Source organism: Vulpes lagopus, chromosome 21 (assembly GCF_018345385.1).
Source record: "Vulpes lagopus strain Blue_001 chromosome 21, ASM1834538v1, whole genome shotgun sequence".
NCBI classification, from domain to species: Eukaryota; Metazoa; Chordata; class Mammalia; order Carnivora; family Canidae; genus Vulpes; species Vulpes lagopus.
The window spans coordinates 10193653-10219074 of NC_054844.1; the positions used below are offsets into that span (position 1 = coordinate 10193653).

General features: G+C 40.8%; 1 protein-coding gene across 1 annotated transcript; it reads left to right on the top strand.

The window, feature by feature from the left end:
* The first annotated feature begins 7114 nt into the window (after window positions 1-7114).
* On the top strand, window positions 7115-15316 carry GABARAPL1 (GABA type A receptor associated protein like 1). Its single transcript, XM_041736330.1, has 4 exons — window positions 7115-7487; window positions 11819-11897; window positions 12958-13076; window positions 13985-15316. The coding sequence occupies exons 1-4, from the start codon at window positions 7398-7400 to the stop codon at window positions 14048-14050; spliced, it is 354 nt and encodes a 117-aa protein (XP_041592264.1). The 5' UTR covers window positions 7115-7397; the 3' UTR covers window positions 14051-15316.
* The last annotated feature ends 10106 nt before the right edge of the window (window positions 15317-25422 follow it).

The following is a 25422-nucleotide window of genomic DNA, read 5'->3' on the forward strand; positions in this document are numbered from 1 at the left end:
CTCCAAATGGAGTCACTTGTACTAAGCTCACATTACCAGAGTCTTAATATCCTAACCTAATTGCTGTTTCAGCCTCTTGCAGAAATATGATCTTTAACCAGTTAGTCTGGCACTAGCTGGTCAACACCAGTAAGGTAATCTGCCAGATAGACCCACCACTTCTCCCAAAGAAAGGTGACCTTGCCTAAACATCCCCTCTTTGCAAGAAACTTTCTTTTTCTGTCTCCTTCTGCCTATAAAAACCTTCTATCTGGTACAGCTCCTTGGAGCTCCTTTCTATCTGCTAAAATGGGATGGGATGCTGCCTGATTGATAAATCATCAAATAGAGCCAATTAGATGTTCAAATTTACTCACTTGAATTTTGTTTTTTTTAACACTTCCCTTAGTTCATATGTGAGAAATTTTAAGAAAAGATGCCGATTGGTCTTGTGTCAGTCACAGGACTTTTAAATAGTCAAGGCTGCATAGGCCCCTCTAGAGGAATCATGTGATATCAAGGTGGGAGGAGGAGTTCCCTGAAATACTGCATATGCCCCCCAAAAGCAATGAAAAGTAATGGACATTGTATTAGGTGATGTACATCATTGTAAGTACTAAGACATAAATAAGAGCACAGTCCTTTGGAAGTACATTGAAGAGGTACAGAATCCAGGCAAGTAAGATGAAAAATATTTCTTGGAGAAGATGATGCCTGAGCTAAACCTTGAATGATTCATAGGAATTAAACAGAAAAAAAAATAGGAAGAACCTTTGAGAATATCCAATGTCTGGAAACAAGGGCAGTATAGGAAAGAAATAATTAAGTAACTTCATATGCCTGGAACATAGAGTGCCAAATAGGAAATAGGCAAATGCGAGGCCAGAGAGATAAGCAGCAGCCAGATCATAAATGCTTGATTTTTCTAAGGAATTTCAGCTTTTTCCAAAGACTATGGAGAATCTGAATGATAACTATGGACCACTGAATGATAATAAGAGAGAACTGACACAATGAAATATGGCTTTATTATATTTATTCTGGCATCAGTAAGATCTCTCTGTTTCTGTCTCTGTCTCTCTCCCTTTCTCAAGGACATTATTAAAGACTAATTAAGAATGGGTTTAAGTAACATTGGTGCTCAAAAACACGTCCATAAATTTTTTAACACTTCCATCTAAGGAGGGTACTATTGTCCTCTTCCTCTGACCCTGGGCAGGAAATTGTGACTGCCTTGAGGAATAGAATGAGCCAGATAGCACTTCAGAGTTTAAAAGATGAGGCTACAAAGGCCATGTTCTTTCTGCTGATTTCTTTTGGGAAATTTGCTCAGAAAGCCTGCCATGAAAGAAGCGTGCCTAACTAGCAGCCACTAAATGAAAGATCTGTGGTGAATCTCCAGGAAGAAAAAAGTTCTTGGGCAACCAGGTGATGAGAATATCTCCGCAAACCCACCTCCCTAAAACCTGTTTCTATAGCCGGGCTAGGAAGTACGTGGGCTAGGAAGTACGTGCTGGGAAGCCATCGTGTCAGAAAAGGCTTGAGAATAATGCATCTCCAAAGCAGATCAAAGATGTTATGCCCCAAGGGTGTACTTTAGAGTGTGGGTAAACAAAACGAGAAAAAAGGGGGCGGGCTCAAGAAGGCTTTGAGTCACAGAGCATCATCAGGGCAGATTGGTCCAAGATAGGTTTAGTCTGGTTCATTCACGTATCCTAAAGGAAAGTGATCCTGCCACAAACAATCCACTTTGGCTAGTAACTTTTTTTGTCCCATTCTCTTCTGCCTATAAGTCTTTCGTTTTGAGGGTGCTTGGGTGGCACAGTCCGGTTAAGTTTCCGAATCTTGGTTTCGCCCCAGGTCATGATCAGGGTTCTGAGATCCAGTCTCTTCTCGGGCTCCCAGGTCATTACGGAGCCCGCGTCAGATTTTCACTCTTCTGCCCTTCTAACTTCTGCTGCCTCTCTCTAAAATAAAAAAGTAAATCTTTTTTTTTTTTTTTTTTTTAGTCCTTCATTTTGTACAGCTCTTCAGAGCTCCTATCTGTTAGATGGGATGCTGACCAATTCATGGATCATTTAATATAGCCAATAAGATATTTAAGATGTATTCAGTTGAGTTTTTGTTGTTGTTGTTGTTGTTGTTGTTGTTGTTGTTTTAAGATTTTACTTATTCATGGGATTCACACAGAGAGAGATAGGGAGAGGCAGAGACACAGGCAGAGGGAGAAGCAGGCTCCATGCAGGGAACCCGATGCGGGACTCAATCCTGGGTTTCCAGGATCATGCTCTGGGCTGAAGGTGGCGCTAAACCTCTGAGCCACCCAGGCTGCCCGAGTTTTGTTTTTTAATAAAACTAAACTAAAATAGTGACAGAGCTAAGTGGGCACATTCAAATTATTAAGAAGGAAGATCAACCTGTGCGCAGTCCTGAAACAAGAAAGATTCCTGGTCTTGGGGTCAAGCAGTCTCATCCTGATGGTAGTTGGCACTGCTTTGCAGATGGCAGCTTATCTAAAAATTCAAATTCATTAACTTCTTTGTTTAAATTCCAAGCTTATCAATTAAATTTGGCAAATGGTTATGAGTTGCTGAACCTCATTATTGTATTTCTCACCGGAGATCAATACATTGAAATTCTGGTTTTACACATTAGTTTATTTTTATTAGTTTACAATTTTTAATTTAAGTGTTGTTGACATACAACAGTATATTAGTTTCAGGTGTACAACATAGTGATTTGACAATTCTATGCATTACACTATGCTCATCAAAATAAGTATAGTTACCACTTGTCACAATACATTATTGCAATATTATTATTATTATTATTATTATTATTATTATTTAGTGGGGGAAGCAGAGAGAGAAGGAGAGAGAAAATCTTAAGCAGGCTCCACACCACGCATGGAGCCTGTCACAGGGCTTGATCTCACAACCCTGGGATCATGACCTGAGCAGAAATCAAGAGCCAGATGCTTAACAGGATGAGCCATCCAGGCAACTCACAATAATCATTATTATAATATTATTGACTATATTCCCTATGTTGTACTTCTCATCTTTGTGGCTTATTTATTTTATAACTGGAAGTTTATATCTCTTAATCCCTTTTACCTATTTCCTCCATCTCCTCTGGCAACCACTAGTTTGTTCTCTGTTTTTATAATTCTGTTTCTGTTCTTGTTTGCTTGCATGTTTGTTTGTTTTCTAGATCCCATATATAAGCGAAATCATATAATATTTGTCTTTCTGGGGATCCCTGGGTGGCTCAGTGGTTTGGCGCCTGCCTTTGGCCCAGGCTGCGGTCCTAGAGTCCCAGGATCGAGTCCCACGTCGGGCTCCTGGCAGGGAGCCTGCTTCTCCCTCCTCCTGTGTCTCTGCTTCTATCTCTCTTTGTCTATCATGAATAAATAAATAAATAAATAAATAAATAAATAAATAAATCTTTAAAAAAATATATTTGTCTTTCTGTCTGACTTACTCTTTTTAGCATAATACATAATGCTTTTAGCATGGTCCATCCATGTTGTCACAAATGGCAAGATCTCATGATTTTTTATAGCTGAGTAATATTTCATTGTATGTATATATATTTCCTCTTCTTTATCCATTTATCTATCAATAGATACAAGTTGCTTTTGCTTAACTTGGCTATTGAAAATAATTCTGGAATAAATATAGGGGTGCATATCATATATCTTTTCAAATTAGTGTTTTCATTTTCTTGGGATAAATAGCCAATAGTGGCATTATTGGATCATGTGGTATTTCTAGTTTTAATTTTTTGAGAAAACTCAATATTTTTTCCACAGTGGCTGCACCAATTGACATTCCCACCAATGATGCATAACAGTTTCTTTTCTCCACATTCTCACCAACACTTGTTATTTCTCATCTCTGATACTACCTCTTCTGACAGGTGTAAGGTGGCATCTCGCTGGGATTTGGATTTGCATTTCCCTGATGATTAGTGATATTGAGCATCTTTTCATGTATTTATTGGTACATATTACTTTAAATGTGATAATATAAAAATATCAGAATAAAAAAGAAATCAGACCTATCTTTATGATCAATTCCAGCTATTTTCATAATGTAATGATTGATTGAGGGAAAAATATAAAAAGTGTTTTAAGAGCAATTGTGAAAATATGAATATAAACTCTTTAATAATGTTGGAAAATATTGGCATTTTTAAATGTGTAATAATATCATGATTATGTAAGAACATTTCTTATTCTTGTCAGGACTATATTGAGTATTTAGGGTGAAGTGTCATGAAGTTTGTATTTACTTTCAAATGAAAAAAATCAAGGTAGTGGTGTGTAGGTGTTCATCAAACTATTTTTTGAAATTTTTTTACCTATTTGAAACTGTTCATAAAAGATAAAAAAAATTAACCCTTGAGAACATAAAAAACTAGAAGATTACAAGAAAAAATTCGAATTTATTTTTGAGAAAATGTGAGTGTTTTTTTTTTAAGACTTTACTATTTTTGGAGAAGTTTTAGGTTCACAGCAAAATTAGGAGTAAGGTAGAAAGATATCCCATTACCTACCGCCCTCCACACATGCATTGCCTTCCCCATTATTACTATTCCCCATTAGAGTGGTATAGTTGTTACAACTGAGGAACTTACATCAACACATCATAATCATCCAAAATTCATAGTTTTCTTAGAGTTCAGTTGTGGTATCATACATTGGTTTGGACAAATGTTTAATGACATGTATCCATCATTATATTATCATACACTGATATGAATTGAGAATTTTCACTGTCCTCTATGTAATCATCTCACCGACCACCAACCCCTGGCAACCACTGAACTTTTTACTATCTCCATAGTTTTGCCTTTTTCAGAATGTCATATACAGTTGGAATGATACAGTATTTTGGCTTCTAAATCGGCTTCTTTAACTCAATAATATGCATTTAAGGTTTTTTCATGGTTTGATAGATCATTTCCTTTTGGCATTGATAATATTCCATTGTTCTGATCAACCATAGTTTATCCATTCACCCACCGAAAAATATCTTGATTGCTTCCAAGTTTTGACAATTTTGAATAAAGCTGCTATAAACAGCTGTATACAGGTTTTATGTGGACAGAGTTTTAAGTTTGGGGGGTAAATACCAAGGGGAATGATTGCTAGATCATATTGTAAGAGAATGTTTAGTTTTCTAAGAAACCACCAAATTGTCTTCCAAAGTGGCTATGCCATTTCCCATTCCCCTGAGTAATGAATGAGAATTCCTGAAATGTGAGCTTTTTAATATAGTATTTTGTCTCTGGTTAAAAAATGAATGTTGGATATTTTATCTGTTTAAATGTGTTAATGTATAAAATCACCTTTTGCATGTTTTAAACATCATGCTGATAATATAGAGAGCAAACTTTGGAAGATGACAGATTGTGTATTCCAAGATGAAGTATTAGCATTTACAAAAGGTTTGAGGTAGAAATATTAATGAAATTTTATCTTCAAATTATTTTTCACATATAAATTGCCATTGTGCTTAGGTATTCTTAAAATAAAAGTTAAAATAAGCATTTTAACTAGCTATGATTTGATCAGAGAAACAAACCTTTTTTTTTTTTTTTTTTTTTAAAGATTTTATTTATTTATTCATGAGAGACACAGAGAGGCAGAGACATAGGTAGAGGGAGAAGCAGACTCCCTCCTGGGAGCCTGATGCAGGACTCCATCTCAGGACCCCAGGATCCCAACCTGAGCCAAAGGCAGATAGATGCTCAACCAGGGAGTCACCCAGGTGTCCCAAGAACCACACCCTTAAAATATTCATCTCCATCACAATTATCTTTCTCAGCTGGTTGTAAAGTACTTCCTTTCAGAGATTTTAGCTATAGTGGGTCAAAACTAAAATGAGCTAACATTTGGTCGAAAATAAGGATTAAAAATTATAAACATATAATGTGATAGACTCGTTCCTGGGTTTTTATACAAATAAAGCACTGAAAGACATCATGGAGGAGAAATAATTAACGTCAAGAAGCAAGGCTATTGATCTTCATTTTTCCTTTTTTTCAATAATGAAACTTAGTTTCTTTTATTTTGTGGGTTTGTTTTTTAAACCAGAGACATGGGGACTGCTGTTGTATATTTATTTCAGAGCTCCCTGGACTTGATCAAAGCCAAGCGGTCCTTCCTCTCTCTTCTATACCTTTTGCAATTTTCTCTGCCTTCCTCCTGCTGATCTATAATCCCTGGAATCACTGCCATTGGCAGTGGTTGGAAAGGCCTTAATTCTTTCATTCTTAGTGGGGCCAGAGGCAAGCGCCTTCGAGTGGCACTTTATTTCACCTTAGGGACACTTAGCAAGTAGTACTATCCTCTGGTGAATTTTTGCAGAATAAAACCAGAAATGTTTAAGAGGTACTTTGTGAACCACCTGAATTGCTTGGTATTTTCTTTTCCAGAAGACAGGCCCAGCCTCTGAGTTAGCAGGAGAAAGTGAATCCTTTCTATATCGGAACACGAGCGATGCCCTCGGCGGCGATGACTGACATCACTTCTCAGGACCTTGATGACGTAGCTTGCCCTTCAGCTTACACATCTCAAATTCCTGAGTCATGCTCTGTTGTTGCTGCTGCTCTAGGAGCGAATTGCGGCAAGGACCCAAACACAATGACGTGAGCGTGGTGAAGGAGGGGTCACGGTCGGGGGGCGCCAGCCTAGCGCCCCGGGAGCTGGGGGTGCAAACGAGGAGCAAAGGGCGCAATGCAAGCACGGGGCATTTCCGTGCAGGCCAAAGCCACCCGAGGACCCCCATTCTTTCTTCTCCTAGACTCCAGATCCCAATAAGCTGGAGAAAGCTGGATTTTCGCCCCCTGTGTTTGTTTTTGGATCCAACCAAGAAACAGCGAGCAAGAGGGAATAAGATAATCTCTGGAACGTATTTTTTTGCATCCAAAGCACTTTTAATGCCACAGCCACACAACGAAATGCGAAGTTAAACAATTATATGTTTGCAGCACTCTCGGCGCAGGAGAGTTCGGACAGAGGCAGAGCGCGTCCGACTAGCCCGAGTTTCGCCCTCCCCCCTCCCCCCTCCCGCTGCCCTCCGAAGGCTGGGGGCGGGGCGGGGAGGCGGGACGTCATGACGTCATAATACCAACGCGCCGCCGAGTTGTTTTTGTGCTCGAGGCTCCGGGGAAGATCCGCCGGGATTTCTCCACCTGAGCGGCTCGGTCTCGCGGCCGAGGGGACCCGACAGCCCTTCTGCCAGCTCCGCCGAGGCGCGCTGCGACGGGCGCTGCCGTTTCTCGGGCGGTTCTGACACCTCTATCGAAATTTGGCAGGGGGAGGCGAGGCGAGGCGAGGCGGGAGAGACGCAGCACCCGCGAGGAAGGCAGGCCCCGTCCGGGGAATCTTAGAAACCCTGCGGTGCATCATGAAGTTCCAGTATAAGGAGGACCATCCCTTTGAATACCGGAAAAAGGAAGGAGAAAAAATCCGGAAGAAATATCCGGACAGGGTCCCTGTGAGTGTAATGGGGGACAGGGAGGAGGAGGGGGGACGGGGCTGAGCGGGCTTGGGGGAGCCCGGCAGTCGCGGTGGCTGCCCTGAGGCACAGAGGGGGGTGGTCTCCGGGGGTACCGAGCCCGAACGCCCTTCCCTGCCGGGAGCGCCGTGGAGCGCGTCCTCACCGCCGACCTTGTCAAACCCTCCGGGGTCCGCTGCCCCCGCGGTCTTGAGAGCGGAGCCTCCGTTTGGGTGACTCAGCAGTATTCGGAGGGTGTGCAGGTTGGGGTGCGTGCAGAATGCGGCCCTTTAGTGAGGGCAGGATCGAGTTGGGGCCGTACATTTGCTTCCTGCAAAATCCCAGGGAAATTGTTCTGGAAATAACTCGAGGCAGTGAGGTTTGCGGCCCCGGATTTCTGCCTTCGACGCGTCTCAGACTTTGTTGACTTTGGCTCTCAGAACATTGGCTTTGGGAGGGATAGGTTCGGAAACCGGTGGATCCTTTCTTTTATTCCATAAGAATGAGAAAAGTGGCTTTGTTGGGGGTGGGGGGGAGGGCACGAGACAGGCCTGGCCCAGAAAACAAGGTCACGTTCTCTGCGCCACAGCCCGATTGCCTCATCCTTCTTGGCTCCGGGGGCTTGTGAGGGTGCAGCCAGCCTCCCTCCTGCACTTATTCTATCCGATTGTACCTGGACACGACAATGAAGGACTGAGGCCTTTTTCTTCCGTCTTGGAAGCTGGTTTCTGTGGTTAAAATTAGTGCCGGCAGGGAGGAGAACAGAAGAAACATTAAGGTAGCTTTCTGCATCCGGGCGCCTTTTTCGTCGCCCCATCCCCCCCGCCGCTTGCCTGTTTTTTTTTTTTTTTTTTTTTTTTTTTTGTAATGTAGGCTGCGCAGCCAGATTGGAAGGCAGAAGACTGTTGAGTGTGGTGGTAGAGGGAACAACCACCGATGGGGTTTGGAGATGGAGGAGCAGAGGCTGTCAGATTGCACGCTCTATCTGCAGGCGGGGACATTGGGATAAAGATGACGTATTATGACCAGGCAAAGTAATTGTGATTATGTGTTGTCAGTTCTTGACCTGCAGGTACTCTTTGGGACTCTTCTCCAATCCTTACCTAATTTTCATCGTGTTACAGCTACTGGAAGCAACTTGGGCCTTAATGCCTGCAGTAAAACTCCCCTGCAGTCCTTTATAAGGAAGCGAGACTTTAGGTCTGTTGCATTCCCCACGAATTGTACACAAGGGTTTTCAGCTAAAAAGGAGATCTAGCTCTATTACCCACCCAGTAAATGATCCTTCACAAATGACTGGTTTGGTATCTGGACTTTGGGTGACAGCTTCAAAAGTTTGCCCCAATTGTGGTGGTAGCAAGCCTCCTTTCGTCTAATAGTTAAAAATGACAACTAACTTTCATTGGTTGATTGTTTGCTCTGTACTGACAGTATTGCATGTCCTCTGACCTTACTCAGTCTTCACACCGTTATAATCCCATTCTACAGATGAAGGATCTGAAGCACAGAGAAATGACGTATTCCTAAAGGTTTCCGGTGGCTGGTGTGTGGCAGAGCTGAGATTCCAACTCTGGTTGTTGGACCTTCCATGCCATATCGTTTCTCAATTTCTAATACAATTCTCTTAATTAAGAATTAAGGAAAATTAATCTCAGAATTAATTAAGGAGGCACTGTGTGACTCACACTGTTAGGTATTGGAAATCAAGAAAAAACATTGCAGCCCTAGCAAGGTCAGAGAAGTATGATGCCAGAAAGGTAACCCACTGAGCAAAATGACTACCATTTATTCAGAACAGTATGAGGCTCAGTTCCAGTAGCTCTGCCTAAGCCACAAACTCTGAAAGGTACCTGTTCCTAAATCTAGTTAAAATTCCCATGTATTTCTTCAAAACCGAGCCCTTGCCATTTCAATCTCTTACATGCACTCACCCAGAGTATTTCAGCTAATCTTCCCTATTCTTTTCCTGCTCGTTGTTTGGTGTTAAAAATGTTTGACCTGTGTGATAACTTGTCAGCTCTTAGAATCATCACTCAGGTCTCATGGTTCCTTCAGTTGGGTTTTAACCAGTTTATAAGTGTTTCAACTGCTCCTTAGATGCTCAGCCTGTGACCTTCTTTGTGGTTGTGATGCAGGAAGAAGAGCTCTGCTCTCTGAGTTGTGAGATTTAGTTTTGGGCCGGATCCTTAATCTTGCTGTACTAAAGTGTCCAGTTTACAGAAAAGAGGGTTAGTGTAAGGGATTTCTAAAACCCCTTCTAGCTGGGCCATTGGTATTTACCAAAGCAATCAGGTTCCCTGACTGCTCACATAACTCAGTTTTAGTTAGGTCCCTCCTTATCTCTTAGCTACCATCCAAAAGAACGGATGTGCTTCTGCCTTGAGAGGAAAGGTTTTCTTTGGATCTTAAAGTATCTGCATAGCTACAGTGTATTGAAAACCTTCAACACTGCAGGAAACTGTTAGGAACAGATTGTCTCTTCTTTAAAATTTGTAAAAGCCCTTGTGGAATATTGGCCATATTGCACAGAAGAAAAAAACACATCGAGAACCAAAGAGGAAAAGCATCTAGTCCAGGGCCTATGAGTAGAGTTGAGGTTGTTGGAAACCTAAGATATTTTCTGGTAAGCCAAGGCCTTAATGATTACCCATCCCCCTCCTGTTCATCTCCAAATCCCACCCTCCTGTCTGGATATCTTATTTGCAGTATATTTTATTGCCTCTTTTTCTGCTCTCTTTTTGTGGTTTCTGTCACTTCTTACTGATGGGAGCGGCAGGTCTCAGGGTTCCTTTGGGAAACAGTGTTAGGCTCCCTCTCTTTCCCTTTGCTTTTTTATTAACCTGATGCCTCCTGTCCATCCTCATTGTTGGGCCTTCACTGGTCTATCCCCGAACTTCTTCCTACTTTTTCTTTTAAATTTCTGATTCACATATTTTTTTTTCTGGTTTTCATTTCTAAATTTTTAGAGGGATCATGTCCCTTCAGTCTTCCTGGTTCAGGATTCTTTTTCTCCAGAAACACAAAATAATGTTTTTTACTCCTTTAATGTGTTTCCTTTCATTTAAAAGCTTCAAGCCTCCAAGTCTCTCCTCTTAAATCGTTCCTTATATTAAGATAATTCTTTATAATTTACAAAACATTTTCACATAAAATTTTATGGATTACTCAAAGTTACTGTAGGAGTACCATGACTGTAGAAGATATATTGGAAAGTTTCATCTTCCTATTACTCACTGGAATCTGTAGTTCAAAGAAGTTAAATGACCTATTGAAGATCACAAAGTTCCCTGGGATACTTGTCTAGTGTTACTTCTACTTCTGTAACTCTTCTAGATTTTCTGTGTGTTTGATCAAGAATGATTGTATTTTTTTTTTTTTTAAGATTTTATTTATTCCTGAGAGGGGCAGAGACATAGGCAGAGGGAGAAACAGGCTTCCCACGGGGAGCCTGATGCAGGACTTGATCCCAGAATCCTGGGATCATGAACCAAAGGTAGATGCTCAACCACTGGGTCACCCTGGTGCCCTATAAAAGATTTTAAATATTTATAATTTCAGTTAAGTTACATAAACTATAAATACTAAGTATATTTTTATAATTATTTCTTAAAGATAAATATGTTTAAATTAATATTTGAAACTTTATGCATAAAGTCTTCAATTTTTATATATCTTCTTTTTTTTCTTTTTTCTTTTCATTAGAGAAATATATGATCCTTATAAAACTTGATCATAGACATATTTAATGTAGACATTGAAAATCCTTATAACACCAACCAATATTGATAAATAGGTTATCATAAGTGTCTTCACGTTACAGGATCTCATACTCTAAGTACTATTCAGCACTTTCTTTGACTTAATAAGACAGTGCCTTGAACATTTTTTTGCAGTCATTCTAGAGAAGTTCGACAAAGTACAAAATATAAATCCCATTTTATCCATAACTTTAATAAATGCCATTTATTAGAAAGAATAAAACCAGTAGGTACGTAGGAGCATCTGAAGAAATGCACAGTCCTTTTGATGCTCTCAGTAAATACCAGGAAGTATAGATCCTATACCTGGGAGGTAACTTGTAATTATTTAAATCAGGGTTCTCTTTACTTTTCATCTCATGCCCTCCATTTTCTTCTTATTGCAGTAATAGAACTACAGCCTTACTGATGAAGATCATATACCTTTGGTTTTGTAAGATAAAAGGAAATGAGAAATGGGAACATTTTATTGGGTCTAGACAAACATACTTCAAATATGGCAGTTGTAGGATGTGGAAGGAAAAATACTAGATTAGATTCTGTATTTTTCATTCTCATTCTCCTCCCGCCCAGGTGATTGTGGAGAAGGCTCCTAAAGCCAGGGTGCCCGATCTGGACAAGAGGAAGTACTTGGTGCCCTCTGACCTCACTGGTAATGCTCTTTTACTTCCTAAATCCTCCCTCTATGGCAGAGCCTCTTTGGTCCCTCCTGTGTGCATGAGCTTGGGGGATTGAGACGAAGTAGAGTTGATGTGGGTAGGATTCTTCAGAGAGTCGGGGGACTCAAACATAGCCAGATGATCTTCCCCATTGCCAGTTCCCTTACGCATTTTCCATCACAATATCTTATGTGGTTTAGACACAGTATAATCCACATCGTTGAAAAGCAATGACCAGATACCCACGTTTTTAAACCACTTAGAATCTGCTTTGTTATTGTGATACCAGTTTATTCCAAAAGGAAAGTCAGAGGGAGGATCACATTTTAGATTTTCAGCTGAATACTTTGTCCTCTCAAGCTACGGTTTTTGGTAATATGTCTTGTAGATATTGTTTGCGATTACAGAGAATATATTAATTCTTCACCTTAGTGATCTTTAATGGAATAACCAGTGGTTATACAAATCACTGGAAAGGTTTTGTAGATGTGTTTGCCTTAGAGTTGTTAGATTTGAATGTCAGCCTTCAAGAACTTCTCAGTATGCTTGGTAGAAGGTACAGCATTGAACTCCATTCATTGCCTGGACTTTGGGATGGGCGACTATGCTGAGATTACTGGAGTCCAGTAGACCTCTCCCCATCACTGGTTTGTCATAAGGTGGGAATGAGGATGGAAGTGCATTTCAGATCCCCTTGGGAGAATGATAAGAAGAGTATTTTGGTCTCGATGTACATAGGATTCCCTCAAAGTCATCCTCAGATTTTGAGTGGATAAGCTAACAGTAGTTTAAAACTGAGTAAAGAGGGAAATGATTGGAGAATAAGCTTCTTAGTGGCCTGTCTGGGAATATGGAGGCTTATTAGAGTTGCATTTTCTATTTCTACAGCTATAGGACCGTATTTGGTTCTGCTGAGATTTTCTCTAAAGCTGGCACTGTAAGCGGTGGAGCAGGTGCAGCAGATTTTTTTTTTTTTTCTGGGCCTTCCCCTTCTCATAATCCCTTGTTTTCCCTAATTGCCTTCCTTTTCTAAAACCTTCTTCCTTTATCCAGTTGGCCAGTTCTACTTCTTAATCCGGAAGAGGATCCACCTGAGGCCTGAGGATGCCTTATTCTTCTTTGTCAACAACACCATCCCTCCCACTAGTGCTACCATGGGCCAGCTGTATGAGGTAAGTGTTCTGGTCACAACAATACTGTGTAGTCTCGTGTTCTCTAGCCTTTGTTCTGGAGTCTGTTGATAACACACCTGGGAAGTGGGGCAGGAGGTGTTACTTCCCTGTACCCACTTACACACAGCAGTGTAAGGCTCTGGGAGATTAGATGTCACTTGTCCTTTAGGGATTGAGCTGACTACTAGATTCATTCTCTTTGAGCTTTCAGTTTTGCCTTATTCTAGGGTTCTAATCTTGGATCATTGTTATTGAAACAGTAAGAAATTATTTCTGATTGCAAATTCCAAATAAAATGAAATTTAAAATTATAAGGCAAAGCCTTTAAATTGATTCATTTGTCTTAATAGATAAACTCAGTTGGAGAGAATACTTTGCTGATTTCATTTGGTTTAATTGGTAAGCTGTCAGAATCTAATGAGAAGACTATTGGAAAGGACTTGGTCATGATCTGTCACCCAATTTTGTGGCTATATTCTTCCTTAAATGATTTCACATTGTACTGCCTTCTTATTGTGCCCTGTGAGTTAGTGAATTGTGTAAACTTTCTAACAATCTCTTAATCTTATTTTTATTCCATAGCATATATTTCCTGTTAGTGTATATTCTGGTGTGTGTATATATATATATATATATATATATATATATATATATATTTTGTATCTGTGTTCCCTTTTGCTAGAATGAGCTTTTTAAAGGGTCATGTTGTTATCCCTGATGTTTGTACGTATTGATACTCTTCTTGAAGATTTTTTGTAAACTCAGAAGTTGAATTCCAGTCACTTCTGTGTATTCTTATTTTTTGGTCAGTGGAGGCTAATGATGCCTTGCAAAACCTGCTTACCTTGTGTGAGGCTCAGAATCCTGAAGATAATGAGTGTGATGTTTCCTCTTGTTTCCTCCCTCAGGACAACCATGAGGAAGACTATTTTCTGTATGTGGCCTACAGTGACGAGAGTGTCTATGGGAAGTGAGTGGTGGAAGCCCAGCAGATGGGAGCACCTGGACTCGGGGGTAGGGGGAGGGGTGTGTGTGGGACTTGGGGAGAGAGAGGGAGGGCTCCCACCGTGGAGGAGACAGAAGGGGAAGACATCTGGAAACACTACACCGCACACACCGTCATCATATTTTCACATGCTCAATTGATAATTTTTGCTGCTTCCTCGGCCCAGGGAGAAAGCATGTCAGGACAGAGGTGTTGGATTGGCTTTGATAGAGGAATGAAGATGACTTAATGTCACAGCATTTCTGTGAATTAATTTCTGTGTGACTTCACAGAAGAGGCAGGAGGCGGGCAAGATGGGGCCAGAGATGATTGCAGACCACCGGTAACTTCCTGCTCTCCTTCCTCTTCGGGCAGAGATTCTATTTTTGACATTTGCAGAAGACAGGGAAAGGGATGAGGATGTTTTAGGACCACGAGTAGTAGATCATTCCTAGGGACCAAAAGAGACCCATTTGTAATTAAAGCGTTGTGACCTTGACCTAGCTCCACACCTCCCCATCCCCGTCATGATTCCACTTACAGACACCACAGCACCACCTAGTGGTGCGGATAGCCATTAGGCAGACATTTAGATGGAGCCTTCTCACCACTGGAATACAGGGGCCAGGCATGAAGGATGGTTTGGCTATTAAGATCGTTTTGGTAGCATTAAACTGGAATTGACTGTGTTGAGCATCTCTGTCTAACCTGCTCTCTCTCTGGTGCCCCTTATCCCACAACCTCAGTGAGGACAACCATTTCCCATTATGGGCTAAAACCTCCTTCAGCATTTCCCAAACTTTGCTCCATGTGTAGGGACAGAGATGTCCTATGTATGGAAGGGGGGCAGGTATGAGGTAAGACAGCTTGTCTATGCCTCTGCCTCAGCCAGGATTCTTGTTCCCTTGTTCCTGTCTCTTCAGTCCCAGGCACACAGATCTGCTAAGTGATGGCCAGCTGCCTCCTGACTTAGGTTTCCATGTAGTGCAGCTGCTAGTTAGACAAGTATGAGGGATGACTTAATACTAAATGGGGATTCTATGGATTCTGATTATTTTCACTTTTGGGGTTATGTGGGTGGGGGCGGGGAGCAGGAATCGCACTCAGACGTGACATTTCAGTTCATCTCTGCTAATGAAAAGGGTCCTTCCTGTGGGAGAAATCTGTGTCCGTTTTGTCAGCTGCAGATTCTTGTGTAATGAAGTTTATGCTGTCAGGCCAAGGAAATAAAATAATTGCATACCTTGAAAACCAACCATGAGTTCAGAAATGTTGCTTTTATTGACTGTACTGTAGAATAGGTGGTGTGTGGACTCTGAGCAGAAAACTGAGTGAGGGTGGCTGTTAGAAATGGATGCTCACGTATGTCAGATGTATAGAGGTTTAAGTAAACCTCTTTACTTACCACGAGTTGTTATTCAAAGGTGAGCGTGGTGGGGTAGCATGCCTGGTGCGTTGGTGATACGTGTGTGATTTTCTGCTCCACAGATAAATGCTTTGTCATTGGTTTGTGTGTTTCTCAAAGCTGAAGATGGAACACTGCCTGGGTGAGACTATAAGGGGTAAGGCGGGGGTGTAGTTATTAAAAATGCAGATGTCTGGGTTTCATCCTACAGTTAGCTGAGTCAATCTCAGCGTAGGTGTCTGTGGTGTTAACCAGCTCCTCCTGATTCTGCTGCATGCCGAAGGTGGAGAGGCATTGCTCTCAATACCTGGTTTTGTTTTGAGTGCCAACCAAACCTATTCTGTCTGCCACATTGTGGTCGGTGTGAGGCCACCATCTCCCAGAGCAGCAATTGGCACATACGTAAGGCTCCTGAGGTCAGAACAAGCTTGGTGTCTTCTGACCATATGAGAGTTTTTCGTTCATTCATTTGGAAGCAAAATGTGGATGGGCAGTGGGGGTATTAGGTTATAAGATGATAAAAAACCAAAGTAGTGGAAACGCCTTTTTTGACCTTAAAAGTCATCTCTAATTCTCTTTAATCTCTTGCAGCTGTGTGTCCAAGTGGAATCTACCTTTGTAGACTTTTATGGACTATATGACAGTCACCAGACAGACAGAAACAGGGAGTTACAAAAGATGGCAAGATTTCACCCACCACCAAACCATGTCCAGTGTGTACTGGTTGAGAAAGTTAAGTCAGGATTCAGAGGAAAGGAAGAAGTCCAAGCCCGGCAAACACAACATGCAGAGAATTATGGGAGACTCTAAGGAATTTGGATTTTGACAAAAAAGACTTAAAAATGGACACCTGTCACTACTGACAGGAAAACATTGGGGCATTGTCTCTGCCAAAGTCAAATGGAAGCTAATATTTGAATTAAAATACAAACTATATTGTGAAACTAAAAGACTTAACCCACTAGCTAGGAATGAGATTCAGTGAATGTTTAAAAGCAAACAAATACATGGCAGATCCCAGATCTCTATACAGATTGGAAACCGTCCCTGTAGTGAGTGCAGGAGACCCGGGCCATTGCTAAACCAAAGTAGTAGTTACGTTTGGAGGTTCTCCCTGAGGCAGCCTTTTATGCCAGTCCTCCTTACCTCTGGATATTCCTGGTAGGAAAAATTGCTCCTTGCGTGGGACATTTCATGCCATTTTAGACCTAATTTTAGACCTAATTTTATAGGTCCATAAAGCTGAATAACTTAGCTAAGTGCAGAGCCAGACCAGATATTTGAGTGCTGTGTCTGATGCTCTTTTGTGAACCATATCTCTCAAGTGTGTCTTCTGGTTTCCTGCTAGGGAAGCTTTATTTTATTTTATTTTTTTAAACCTTTTTTAAAATTTTTATTTATTTATGATAGTCACAGAGAGAGAGAGAGAGAGAGAGGCAGAGACACAGGCAGAGGGAGAAGCAGGCTCCATGCACCGGGAGCCCGACGTGGGATTCGGTCCCGGGTCTCCAGGATCGCGCCCTGGGCCAAAGGCAGGTGCCAAACCGCTGCGCCACCCAGGGATCCCCGAGAAGCTTTAAAGCTGCTCTGTGTCATCAGGCAGTTGCGTCAGTCTTGAACTCTATAAACACTTTTGGAAACGCCTTTTCATTAACCTTGGTCTCATGTCCCAGGTAACATCGACTTACCTGATACTTTCTTCTGGAGACCAAGGTTGAATGATGTGTCAAAAAGCCCATTCTTCCTTTGGAGTCCAGTATGCCTCAGTAGCAGAGATGAGTGAGTCCTTTGCTATATTTTGGTAGAAAGATCTCAAATACTAACATGTCATATGAGCCTAGATCTGTTTCCCTAGGATAGCCTTGAATCATTCCTATTGTCCTGATTGATACATTAATGGTTTCTTATTTCACTGTCACAAGTTTCCCAGTGGACAAAACATGGTGCTACTCCTTATACTAAGTAAAAAAAAAAAAAAAAGGAAAGAAAAAAGAAAGAAAAAGAAAGAAAGAAGAAAGAAAAAAAGTTTCTTCCCGCTCTATCAAAAAAAAGAACGCCTGTGCCATCCAGACACATCACGCCCCAGTACAGCTCTTCTTACTCTGTGCGGGTGATGACTAGAAAAAAATGCCACTTCGGAATGGCAGACTGTACTGCTTTATTCTGTTTTTCTTTTTTTTCCTTCCTCAGTGCAGAATTGTTCTCTTCCTTTAAAGCACTGTGCACTTAAAAGCATAGTGGTAACTAGGCAAGCAGGTGCGCTGCCTGGCGCCACTCCAGGGTGTGCTGCTATGGCTCAGTGTGAACAGTGCTCCCCAAAGTGGGTGGCACAGCTCTCTGGCTGTTTCAGTGACCTTTGAACACAGTATTAAGGATTGCTAGTTGCTATGGAAATTTTACATTCATTAAGCAGTTTTACATTGTGTTTTTATCATTAAGCAAATGGAGGTATGGTATGATTTTGCCATTTTACGTCTGGGCCTGGGGCCTACATGTACACTTGCCCATGGATACAGTGCCAAGTCAGTTGGAAAGAACAAATTCAGTCACTTGTGGAAAATAAACAGGTTGATAAATTGATTCCATCCAGTATTTACAGAACTTAATCAACTATTCATTGCTGTGTTTTCTTTTGAATCTTTTTTACTCAGATTTGAACAAGCTCCAAACATTCATCATTGTTTTTTTTCCCCCCCTGCATGAAACCACCAATTATTTACAGAAACTGGCCCATTTTGGCCTGGGGTGGCTCTATTCAGTACAACCCTGAGTAACCAAGTGTTTCTTTCTTATTCCTTGCCTGCCACCCACCTCCACACCCACCCCTCTGTTTACCTGGGTATTACTGTGTAAACGTGTTCGGTTTCATCAGCTTTAGCCTTTGACACACTGTCCTGTGGATGACTCGGGGCTGTGGAGTAGCTTTTTCTCAGCTACTTTGGTACATGCTTAAAAAAAACAAGAACAACAAAAACCTAGAAACAAACATAGCACTAGTACTTTCTCAAAGACTGAGAGGCTGTCGTGATGCCAGCCTGATTGCCCTGTTTTGACACGGCATTTTGTCCCACTTTCCATTATTATAGTTATGGGCACTTCGGTACTTTCTAAATACGTATTTAAAGTAGCAGGAAGTGATCACCCCTAGAAGTCATCAGATGACTATTCAATGTGCCATTGTTTCAACAGTGACTAACAAAAGACCTAAGTTACTCTGGCATGTGTCCAACAGCATGTTGAACCATTTATTTTGACAGTTTTGTTCTCAGCCTGGCAAGATGTTTCTCTAAGATCTTTATGACTTTAGTTGAGAGATACTTAAGCACCTAAAACTTTAATAAAATGACCTTGAGATGGGTACAGGGTTGAAGTGCATTTTCTATCTTTGCACTTCTATGTAGGTTTGAAGTTACCACTGATTATTCAGTGAGGGGTGCTTGGGGGACTCAGTCAGTTCAAGTGTTTGGCTTTGGCTCAGGTCATGATCCTGGAATCCTGGGATTGAGCCCTATGTTGGATAAAAAGTCATTCAGTGAAAGCATGCTGATTACCTACCTCTTGCTTGGTGTTCAGAGGCTAAAAGTAACAGCTGTATTTTAGGGGTTGGCATTAGCTAAGTACCTCCCCGTCTTTGCTGTCATCTCAGGACCACTGTAAGCACCCTCTTAAGTATTTCAATAACCTGTATCCACTCACTGCTCTCCCACTCATTCCTACCATGCTTGTCTTCTTCACTTAGCACAGATCACCTTTTTTGTTTCTCTTAGGATTTATTTATTTGAGAGAGAGAGCGAGCAAGTGAAGGGGCAGAGGGTGAGGGAGAAACTCCAAGCAGACTCTGCACTCCCCGTGGAACCCATGTAGAGCTTGATCTCATGATCCTGAGTTCATGATTTGAGCCCAAACCAGGAGGCTGAGGCTTAACTGACTGAACCACCCAGGTGCCCCAGCACAGATCACCCTCTAACCATGCGTTTTTTTTTTTTTTTTAAATCTCACTGGGTAGTAACTTCCACAGAGGCAGAAATTTTGTTTGCTGGTTTACATAAAGTGGTCCAAACTGTGCCTGACCTATATAGTTCATGATCAAAAATAATGAAAGAATAATAGCTTCTGATAGGACAGGAGGTTTTGGTTCCAGGACTAGGTAATTTTGTTAAGAATCAAATTATAAAAAAAAAACAAACACCTAATTATCCATAAAAGCACAAATTAGAAAAAGGCCACTCAAGGGGCCCTTGGAGTTTACCAGAGGCAGGAAGTAGGGCTTGAATCTCAGTGCTGCCACTCCACTAGCTCTGTGACAGGCCAGTTTGTCTTCTCTGAAAATGAAATTCTGATTTCCTTTTCTCTCAGATACCGTCATAATTACATCTTAGGTTGTGAATATTAAATAGATCCTTTGCAAACCACTAAATAGTAGCGTTGCCTATTCAGAGTACATTTTATTTAAAACGATGAAAGGCTAAGCTGCCGGAACAATCTAGGTTGTCATTGTTTTATTGACATTCACTGACAATTGCAGGATGTGGCATGAGTCGGAAAAATGAAGCGGCCCGTATCCGGCTGGATGCCTGCTGAAAAGGCAGCTCCGAGACCTGGGAAATGCAGCAGAGAGGGTTTTCTCCCCGCTTCCATTAAAGCCTCCTGGAGGTCTGGCTTTCTCCTCCATTTATCCTCAGTACCGTTGGTAAAACGCAGATAGAGTAGCTAGATCATTTTTTCAAGCTTGGAATCTATACCATGAATCTTTACGCTTTTTATTATTATTATTATTTTTTTTTTGCGAAATAATCATGAAATATCCAGACAAACATTCAAGATGCCATACACGAATTAACACTAACTCCCATTCATCAGTTTTTCTGCCACCCAAAGTGGACCGTAAAACGTGGCCTTCCAAGGAGGATGCCCTTGGCACTGGTGTTCTGCAGCCGAAAGTGCTGTGTTGGGCACCAGAAGCGCTTCCTCCTTCCCGAGTGCAGCCCGAAGCTCTAAGACACGAGTTCCGGGATGGCAAGTTAGAGGTCTTTTCTCTTTGTCTTCTTTTGTCTCTTTAGTCTTCTTTGGAATCCCCAAATGGCAAATCCCTCTAGAACCCACACTTCTTAAAATGAGTGGGCAAGGAGTGTCAAAGGTCAGAAAGGGGAAGATCAAACGTGGCCATCCAAAATAAAGACTAGCTTTTCCTGCCCTACTTGCAATTCTGCATGAATATGCCAGTGACTTTAACGTCTCTGAATTTCAATTTCCTTATCAGTAAATTAAAAATTATGATGCCTGCCTCTCAGAATGAGTTTTGTACATGGCTGGCTCTACACTGTTACTAAAATGCTGTCTCTCTTACCTTCAGTTGTTTCTCTCCTGAAGACCTGGGTTATGTTTAGTACGTCTTTGTTATCTCAGTGTTTGGCTCGAACATTTTTGTTGAATTTGGAATAACTGCAGTATAAGACAGCTATAAAGACTAAAGCAGATTGGGCATTTTTCATATATTTTTAAAATATTTTACATATTCATGAGAAACTGAGAGACACAGAGGGGCAGAGACATAGGCAGAGGGAGAAGCAGGCTCCATGCAGGGAGCCCGATGTGGGACTCCAGGATCAGGCCCTGAGCTGAAGGCAGATATTCAACCAGTGAGCCATCCAGGGGTCCCATTTTTCATGTTTTAAATATTAAATACAAACCTTAGAATTCTCTAGCTAGTAGGTGAGGCATCCTTGGAAGAAAATTAAACCCTCAAAGCCAACTAGAACAAAGTATAACTTGGTAAGTTCGTTTCCTACTGGCTTCTCTCTCCAGCCTCAGCTAGAGTTACTCTGCCCCTTCTGATCTATGCTGTAGCTTCTTCAGTGGCTCACTTAGTTCCTCAAAATCACCATCATCCTCATAACTTCAAGACCTTCTAAGGATTTATCTAGAATATTTATCTCTTTATATTAGATTTCTCTGGAGAAACAGAACTAATAGGACTATATAGAGATATATAATTTCTTTACAAGATCTTTAAGTACTTGATCCTACTTGTCTTCATAATTCATCCCTCAAACAAACATGAATGGTCAAAATATTAGCCATGGTTTTAGCATCTGGTTTTACTTCTATTTGAAGCATCAAATTAGAAATTCACTTAATTTGGCAAGAGAAATATATTGGGAAAACCCAATATGAGGAGGCGGGGAGAGTAGCATTTGCAATAGTGCAGACAGAAGTTTGTCTTGATCTGCATTTCCTCTAAGAACTCTGGAGAAGGTGCTTGGCTTTTTCTGGTGAGACGCATCTACAAGCATTTTTCCTAGGGATCCAATCCCCTCAACTACAGCCCTGAAGGACACGTGTGTCCTGCAGGCAGTGCTTACCTAACACTAATCTGCTTTGGACCACAGCATGACATTCAGCAGAGAGAGCAGCAGGACCACATAGATTTTTTAAGCTCCTGAAAATAGCTGCAGGGTTCTCATCAGCAAGGCTCATCTAGGCCCTTCATGGCAAAAGACAGAAATGGTGCCCGGGCCTCTGGGCAGGGCCTCTGCCCTCACCTTTTGACCTGCAGAGCTGCACCTGTTCCACTCCAGGTTGCCTGGGATGCCTGCATCACAGGAGAATAATGGGTAATCAAATTAGCAAATCGCCTGGATGGAGCCTTTGGCTTCACCTTTTCTTTTATTGGCTGTTGATTTTTCTCAGCTGAAGATTTGAGTATGCTGATTCCACCCAACCCACTACACCACTAAGATAATAAATACAAACATAGTATTTACCTTTTACAAATCTTTTAAAATTCCAATTCCTTATGAACCCTTAAGACAAACTCATGGAGTCATCATCCACATTTTACAGATAAAGGAACACTGTCAAAGGGTTTATGACCAATGAGTCTGGGTTAGGAAAGCATGTTCACCTTCCTGAGTCTTCTATGTCTCTGTTTTCTCATCTATTAATTATAAGTAATGCCACTTGCAGCTGTGGGTGGTGATCAAAAGAGGTAAAACTTCAAAGTTCTTGACTCTACTGGATAGATGTTCTCTTCCTTTCTAATGTTTAATGAGGAAATTGTTCAGAGAGGAAAATGTTTATGCATGGTTTTATTCCTAGTAATTGACTAGAGTTGGAATTCCCATCCAGGTCTTGTAATTTCAAATACCATGCATTTTCCCACATATTGATATACAGGGGTGGGGCATACTTCCTTCCTACAGATGTGTTAGGAGGATGAGAGAAAAATTCTAAGAACAATGAGAAGATACACCAAAAAGCCATCAAGGACAGTGGGTTGGTTTGATTAGTATTTCTAGAATTTAAGAGTATATCATAATCACATAGAAGGCTGGTTAAAATCCTTTTTGGGGGCCTCACCATGAGTTTCTGATTACATAAATCTAGAGTGGGGCTAGAATTTGCATTTCCATAAGAACTTTCAGGTGATGCTGATGCTACTGGTCCAAGGACCACACTTTGGAAACCATTGTAGTAGAAAGCAAATATAAAAATGTCCCTTACCTAAAGCACACTTCCAAGCCCTTGGTGAATTAGCAAATTGCAATATGGCTAAGCAATGCTTCTCTGAGATGCATAAAACTACCTGCATTGGATTTGTCTGGATTGCTTGTTAAATACGGAAGATTTCTACTCATTACTCCAATTTCTGAGGAGTAAATACAGAAAACTGCATTTTTTTTTTAAAAAAAAATCTTATTTATTAATGAGAGATAGAGATAGAGAGAGAGAGAGGCAGAGACACAGGCAGAGAGAGGCAGAGAGAGAGAAGCAGTCTCCATGCAGGGAACCTGACGTGGGACTGGATCCTGGGTCTCCAGGATCACACCCTGGGCTGAAGGCAGGCACCAAACTGCTGAGCCACCCAGGCATCCCAGAAAACTGCATTTTAAACAACGTTTTACGTATACGATGGAATCTCAGGAACCATTAGGTAAAGTGTCACACTTGGCAGAGAAGGAGAAATTCACAATTAGTGTAGTAATGTCCAAATACAATGTATCTAGGCCCCAAAAGAAATGAAGACCAAGAGACTCATTTGGGATACATTATTTGTAGAACAGATTTATTGGAGTCTATCCAAGGGAGTTTTAAAAAATTATATTTTGGGTTCCTTTTCATCTTCTAATAATTTTTAAAAAATTAGGTGATATTATGTGTTACAATCTGCAGGAATGTAGGGGGTTTTGTTTGTATATGGTTGAACAAAATTACCTGGGGCTTTATAACCACGTTGAATTGAAATCACCATCCGTCCTACTGAATGGGGTTAAGAGACATGGTGGTGTTTCCATTTCTGGCTACAAATTAGCCTAAGTGGCAAGCTTTTAAAAACCACTGATAACAGGGCCCCACTTCAGCATCACTGCTGGGAAGGACAGGGTGAGGGTCAAAGCATCTTTCTACAGACCCCTAGGGTTGTGAATTCATTTGGCTGCTCTTGTTGAACAACACATCAGTATCAGTTCTGGAACTAGGAACTTCTCTCCTGAATTTGCTTAGTTTTTCTTCTATGCAACAGATAGAATAATTCTTGTCAGATCCATTTTTCCTTTTTTAACTCTTGCAGTGCTGCAAACCCTAAGACAATTTTAGTTATTGAATTTGTTTTATGCTACAGACGAATTGAGATAACATGAGGATTCATGCACATATTTAAGAAAATAAGCCACCTGTCTTCAGTCAGCACTTGTTTTGATGCTATTTTGATCTGACTGAAAGATTTTGATGAACTAACTTGCAAGGTATTCTGATCCCCCAATTCTTACCACAGCTAGGCAGTCTAGTTTCTGAAACAATCATGTTCATCACACTTATGGCCACAAGGTGGCAGGCCAGACCCACTTAGTAAATCAATTGCCAAAGGTTGAGACTATCATTTTCCCATTTGTCACTAATAAAAATAGTGTGACACATTTCTGTAATCAAAAGCCACATAATCTTAGGACTAGATGAAAATATGAGAAATCATATTGTTCATTTATTTTCAGTTTTTTTTTTTCTTAATCTTGTCCCAGAGGAAGGAGTTGCTTTACACATTTTTTGTTATTCTAACTTTGGTATCTTTTTCAGAATCTAGATAGATACTAACACTCTTATCAAACACATAGAAATGTTTTTGCTGAAAAAATTAACAGTAGTATATATCTAAGAACTCAACTGCTGAAGGAAATAGAGCCCTAGTTAAAAGGAAATTATGTAACATAAAATTGTTCTCTCATTTATTTGAGCTACCTAAGGGGCAGAAATAAGGGGAAGATCAAATACTTATAAGCAGGAAAAAGCAATATAGTGCTTTGCTACATCTCTGATTTTTACACCTCTGAAAGTATTTGCCTCTGTAAAACGTGAAGTTTTATTTGTAGACTATTGTGGTAATTCAAAAAGCAAGTGCCAATGATAAGTTCTTTTAAATGTCTCAAATTGATTTTGCTCTCATTTCCTCCACTTATAGAGGCTTAGAAGTTAATGAGGAACTTCCTCATGCTAAGGTGGCTAGTAGAGGGTGAAGAAGGGTAAGTAGGAAAAGGAAAAAGAAATAAAACACCATTAGTCTCTTTTTTCCAAATGTGCTCTACTCGTTTGTTTAGAGATTAAGCTTTCATGTAAGGATAAAAAGACCAGAGCCACATTTCGGTATTGCTTTAAAATAGAAAAAAGGTGAATGACATAAAAATTAAAAAGCAAAAAGACTTCTGTAGCTACAAAATATAAATCTAAGTAATGTTGTTTATAAATCTAAAGAGATTGCAAGTATACAGCCCTCTGCTTAGGAGCCCTCTGCTTTTTGCTGTCCAACAGCAACAGCATGCATCATATGTCAATTGCCCTTACTGGTTAATCTTAAACCACACTGGTCTCACACCTGTTTCTGGAACTATACTAAACAATTTCCTGACTCAGGGCTCTGCATATGCTAAGTATGTTTTGCTAAGTTGCTTCTCCCTTAGCTCTCC

What these genes read in the sequence shown, in the direction of transcription:
- GABARAPL1 (XM_041736330.1), top strand. Translation starts at nt 7,398, where the DNA reads ATGAAGTTCCAGTATAAGGAGGACCATCCCTTTGAATACCGGAAAAAG. An exon ending in AATATCCGGACAGGGTCCCT is followed by an intron (nt 7,488 to 11,818) that starts GTGAGTGTAATG and finishes CCTCCCGCCCAG; the next exon opens with GTGATTGTGGAGAAGGCTCC. An exon ending in GGTGCCCTCTGACCTCACTG is followed by an intron (nt 11,898 to 12,957) that starts GTAATGCTCTTT and finishes TCCTTTATCCAG; the next exon opens with TTGGCCAGTTCTACTTCTTA.